Genomic DNA, 6,291 nt, shown 5'->3' with positions numbered 1-6,291 from the left:
TCATTATCTAAGAGAAAAAAAATACCTTTTCCTATTTTCACTCTTCTAACTATTAAGGAGTCTGTAAGCACTGATCTCTCTCAACTATCTGACAATGTGGGAAATGGAAAGACCTTGAATCAAACCAACTTTCAAAAATAAAGTCTGGATTGGACTGGATTCCTACATTCAATCCTGTTATCCAGTCCTCCGTCTCCATCAACTGTAAGACAATCCTATGTGGAAATTTATCAAGCTACACTCAGTAACTGTTTCACTTTTTTTATTTAAGATTCTACATATATTTTCGTTTTTACTGTCAGTAACAAAATGCATGCCCTCAAAAGGGCACACAGTTATGTGAAACAACACATACACTAAGGTTAGCACAGCAAGGTTGACAGGGATCCTTGAAAACTAAACTAGAATTAGATTCTTCCCACTTTTCATCTTCTGCAATGAAAAATTATCTACAAAACATATATCTATTTGTGTGTGTACAGGTGCGGAAGGCCTTCCCCATGACAGGGTAACTGTCATTTCACAGGTGTTTCAAAGCACTAACCACCACTGTTTTCAAGCACACATCCCTCTTTTTTTCTTTTTTTTTTTTTTTAGAGGTCCTGTATTTTGTGGAAACAAATGGCACAACTGCACTTTCTCTAGTTTGAGCTGAGGAAAACCCAAGTGGTGACTTAAGCACTTAAATTAGAAGCAAATGTTTTAAGAAGATTCTCATACATAATGTCCAAAGCTTTGATGAAATTAATGACCCTGTTTCCTTTAATTGATTACTTGAACTAAGTAATGGCAACAGAAATTTAAAAAACATTCTCTCTAAAGGCAATGGACAAGTTACCAGATGTATTTTCAAGTACTGAAAAAAATCTGAAAAACTACCTCTAAGGAAATCCTACCATAATGCAACAAAACTGAAAAACCTGTACACTTCGAACTAAGATCATGTTTCAACAGCAAAATTAAGTAACAGAAGCATTATCACACATACAACCTTAACAGTCTGGAGAACTATATTTAAACCAAATATACTTGGATCTCGTGAACAGTACATGATCTGAAATACAAAATCCTGCATTATTCTAATTAAGTGACTGAGAAAAGAACAGTGCAAAACCAGGTGACATAAAGCAATTATTTTGCTTGTTTTCTGTATTTCAAAACCAGGATGCTAAAGAACAAAAATAGTAAAATCACAGCTATAAGAAACAGCTAAATCAAATTCTCTTCAGTGGTCAAAAAATATTTAAGCGCTGAAGTATCTTGAATAATGTTACCCAGAAACCTAAACAGGCAAACAAGCAGTTTCATAAAATATAACCTAGATTTTTAGGGTTTTTTAGCAATATGTGCAAAAAAAAAAAACAACATAGCTCCATGTAATAAGAAACAAAGTTGTTAAAATTTTTACCAGAAAGCTAAGTAATATGTTGCTTCTGCCCGGCTAAAACCTATGATCCTGCAATATACTGTGTCTCAAGTGCACTTTTCACACCTGACAATAATAATCCTGCTGTTGTTCTTGCAGTAGCCAGCGCTGACAGCAGTCACCAGTCCTTTTAGACAACAGCATCAACAGAAAAAATATATATATATATATCCTAACATCTCTTAACAGCCTCTGTTACCGATCTGGTTACTGATCTTACCATTTCCCGAGAATATTCATACCACTGACATCGACTGTCAATATTTGGAAGTTACGGATAACTATTTGAATTGAGAACTACTACTGGGGTTAAAGTAAAATTCCTTCATTTATCCACTCTCTTAATAGCATGTAAGGAGAAAACACGAAGCACCTTTCCTATGTACTGAAGCCACCAAATGTAATTTTTATTGAAACACACAGCGTAATTTAAACATCTAGCACACCCATGTTTAGAGTGTAATACCACTCCATAGTGAAAGATGTGTTGTACCACCTAACACAGTTTATTCACATAGCCTACGGTATACACAGTCATAGAAAAAACATACAGTGTGTAGCTATAAGCACGTGTATTGGTAAGTCAAGGAAAACAGCATCAACATGTATCACTATGTATCATAATCACACAGCTGCTTTACTTTATTCCTGAACTGCTTTGGTGCCCTCACAAGAATAAAGGAGGGGAAAAAATGAACTTCTGATACAATGTCAAGATCAAACAGGTTAAATAACTTTTGAGTGACACATTGTTAGGAGCGTTCATATTTATTGAAGCATTTCAAAGCTGTGAAATAAGAGTCCTCTCTTTACAAAGTCTAGCAAGCAAATCAGTATCTTCATACATTTATCCTCTAATATACTCAAATACTGGGGTTTTGTATGTGAAGTGATGACAAAACTAGACTAAAGCACCACAGAAGGCCATCATCTCAAAGAAATCAGAGAACACAGAACGTGAAGTAAAAACATTGTCTACCTTTTCCACCTTTCCACCATTGATGTCACTGGGGAGGAATTTCTTGCCAATCGTTCTTAAATCTGTCTGAAATTAATACAGAAGACAAGAAAATATTAACTTAAAATACCCTGTTAAAAAAAATCATCATAAAATAGGAAAAAGTATTTCTTCCATAATGCCAACAGTATTTATAGACTACAAAAAACCACACCACTAACTTAGAGAAAAGCATTTTAAGTTTGCGTGTTTTCACATGCACAAATCCTCCATAAAAGGTGGGGATGATTTTTGCAATTACACCTGGAGTAAAAGCTTACATCGTGTTTCCATTAAAGATGCCTTTTAACTTAAGTGTCTGATTAATTCTTTTTGAAAACGAGGTAGACAACACCATGACATTATTCAGCAACCGTGAAACACGGCCACTGACAACGTTCAACTAAAGAATTCACACAACCAAAGGAACAAATCTCCACAGAAGCACTTTCCTCACCCAACACTGTTTGCACCAGCACATCCATCAGGGTGATGGGTGACAAAAGGATGCACTGGGTGGGTAAAAGGTGCAGCATGTGAAAACAGGAAATGGGATAAAACTAATTAAACTTTTCACAGCAGGTTTTTAGTGCATTTAGATGTGTTAAGGAAAAATAATAAACACAGCGGTGCAGCCTAAAGCATCCATGTTTTCTAAACTCCGCTGCTTGAAATAAGGCTGTTGTTTTAAAACATGCTGGTGCACATTATTTTCTTGTACTGAAGTCGAAAACCCTCCTTATTTATTACAATCATAAACACTTTCAAAAGAATTCCTAAATGTAATTACTATAAGAACTTGCACACTAACTTGCATTTAATATATTCCAATGGACTAATGTTCTGGCATCCTAATCGAGAACTGAGCAGCACCATATTTTACTACCTAAAAATACTGTAAAAAAAGCGTTTTATTCTGTTTTCCAGTGAGAAGCACTGGTACTCTACAGAACAGAAAACTAATTTTAAGGACGCTCTTTTAGAGTATGTATTCTTGAGTATCTACAGAGTGGATAAATGCTCAACCTACTTACTGTTGCACAAGACAGCCATAGAAAGCGATAAGAAAACATATTTGGTTTTCAATCTGAGCCCATCTGAGGGAGCTGATCTGTCATCTGAGAGTTATTTATCTCTGAACAGCACACAGGCTCCTATAAACTGCTCCTGCCTATTCCATATCCATATAATTGACAAGCCTGCAGCAAGGTGCTCTTGCAACCACAGCAGCAGGAAGAGGACTCGGCTTCTACAAACTCTTTGCAAGATCTTACACCAAATAAAAACACTTGAAGGACTGAAGGTACATTTACGTCTATTTCCTACTTAGGTAAGGATTTCATACACACAGAGATTCAAAAAAAAAAAAAAAAAGTCTGGTTAACTTTTTGGTTCCTTCTGCCCAAAACGTGTCTCTAGCAGTCCAGGAAAGAATTTGTAAGAAATAGAATCTAAATTCACTGTTGTCCTGTCATTCAAGCCACTCTACTTTTCCCTACTTACCTAACAGGCAACTTGATCATCTGGACATCAAAACAATTGACTTGACAAAAATATTCTTAGGCAATTAAAGCCAACTTTGGGGTACTTGTGTAACATTACTGGTTTAATTTTTGTTATTATTATCTATCCAACCAACCACAAATACAACACACACATGCACAAATGATGCTAGTACTTATTCCAGCATACAATCACATGCAAGGTAACACCTAGTAGCTTGGAAGTGGTTTCATCTGTTCTTTGCATTTCTGCATTATAATTTTGCTTTCTTTTCAAATTCTTTACATGAAGTGGTGCATGGACTCATACGAGTGATCAACACATGCTTCACAAATTATAGAAATGAGCAGAGGGAATATTCCTCGCAGAGTATCATCTTAAACCAGCAGTGGTTGAACCTCAAAGGTGGACAAAATTCTCTACCAATTCTCATCACATCAGGAAAGAATACTTTTCTACTACATTGTTTTTCTCTTTGGAACCACATGTAGTTATTACAACAGAAGAAGTTTACATAAATCCATACACATTGAGTACCAACTTTAAAACTTCCAAGTATGGATGACTGAAGTATTAAACAAAGAAAATGCAGAATTCTGAAAAGTCTCTCTCATGAATTTGATAGAACAAATTAAAAATAAGCATCAAATACATGTATTAAGTAGTTGCTCTCTTTTCATTGTTACTAAAAGGAAGCAGATTTACTAATGTTTACCAGCAATGTACATACTAGAATCCTGAAAAACAGGACTTCACATCCACACTTTTCTTAGGTCCTTAGAAGTATTAAGGTTTATTGCTTCCAAGCTGTTTCTCTATCCTGTATATTTTTCTATTTATTTGTTGGCAGGAATAAGGACTACTAATTAAGATTTCCACAGTAAATCAAAAAACCTGTTTGTAGCTACTTAAATATGTACACATCACAGGAAAATTCACTATTAGTTTCAATATGCTTTAAGGAATACAATGGCCACAAGTCAAACTGAGTTTTTTCAAACTGGGTTTTTTCATCCTATTGAACTAACATTTTGTAGTACAATTTCACACTCATGCCAGTACACAGCACTTGTTATTTTATTATTGCTTGGACTTTCACTTTATGTTTACATTTCATAAACATATTTTGCTACTACAAATTATGTTCGTTTTTCTCCTGCAGGTTTCACGGTTTAGAACACGTATTAGTTGCAAACCAAATTCACAATTCACATCTGCAAGGAGAGAGAGAGAATTACTCTGTCCTTTACATAAACCACAGATGATGGTAAACTTAATTAGCCACACAAGCCTACTTGAGCCATTAGATGTATCATTTTTAGCATGATTTGTCAGAAAAAAAGTTTTCACAATCATAACTTACATTAAGGGCAACTAGGATTATGTCATTTGTATTAACTTTTTCAGAGGAACTTATGCAAGCTTCAATTCCTTCATCTGAAAGATACCTGTTAAAGGAAAAAAAAATAATATCACAGGATATATCTGTTATGCAAACATTTTTTCTTTAAACAAGTTTATTGTCTTTAGTTTGTATCTTTTGCACTAGTGAAGCATAGCTTTAAAAAAATATTTGGAAAGTTATTTCATGCAGTTTCCTTACACTGAGATGAGATCAAGTAAAAGATTTCACCTTCCATAATTTCTAAACCACTGCCCCCAAGAGAAACAAAATAGCCAAACAAAAAACCCCACACAACCTGTGGCATACTTTCACACATGTACTTGCAAGGAAAAAAACAAAACAAATAAAAAGGCCCCATCCCACACAAAACACAACCACATCAGTTTCTAAAGATCAAAACCACACCGTTAAGCCCTCAAGGACTGGGGCACATCACACTGACAGTCCGTAAAATGTATTCTTGCTTGCCCGGGTTACAAAGAAATTGATAAAAACGAAAGCACATTACAGTATATCCACAGTTAAATACGGTGAAAAAAGTGGAAATCAGAATGGAAAATCTCCTCCACAATCACATTTGGAAATGGCATGTGACCCTCGTGGTGGTCATCCTCGATCAGTGCCCTTCTACAAAAGCTCTGTGAGCATGCAGTAAATATGTTCATCTGAAAACTAGGTAAGTTTTAAACAGATTCAGCTCTTCGATTCAAAACAACTGACCTATTCTAACATCCAAAACCACTTAAAAAAAAAACCAACGTAATTTTTAACTTGAGTGGGCAGAAATTGTGACATTTGTTACTCATTTTTCCTAGTATTTCCTCTTCGAAGCCCCAGTTTTCATTTTTATGTAGCTGGCAATCTGCCTTCTCTGCACAGCTCTTCATTTTTATCTAAATACATCACAGCAATCATTAAATAATTGATACTTCCTAGATATCCAGTCTGAAACACAATACT

The 6,291-nt window shown here is 35.1% G+C and overlaps 1 protein-coding gene across 1 annotated transcript in view; it reads right to left on the bottom strand.

Moving 5' to 3' along the window:
• LOC104281014 (tudor domain-containing protein 3-like) overlaps nucleotides 1–5,374 on the bottom strand; it is a gene marked incomplete at its 5' end in the record, with an annotated part of 18,392 nt that extends 13,018 nt beyond the window's left edge. Inside the window, 2 exons of the mRNA XM_009878863.1 lie at nucleotides 2,406–2,471; nucleotides 5,290–5,374. Coding sequence (XP_009877165.1) covers nucleotides 2,406–2,471; nucleotides 5,290–5,374 — 151 coding nt within the window. The remainder of the gene's footprint in view (nucleotides 1–2,405; nucleotides 2,472–5,289) is intronic.
• Nucleotides 5,375–6,291: the final 917 nt, after the last annotated feature.

This window comes from Apaloderma vittatum, unplaced genomic scaffold (genome assembly GCF_000703405.1).
Source record: "Apaloderma vittatum isolate BGI_N311 unplaced genomic scaffold, ASM70340v1 scaffold5971, whole genome shotgun sequence".
Lineage (NCBI taxonomy): Eukaryota > Metazoa > Chordata > Aves > Trogoniformes > Trogonidae > Apaloderma > Apaloderma vittatum.
Note: the sequence above shows the minus strand (reverse complement) of the source record. Positions and strands in the feature narration are given on the sequence as shown.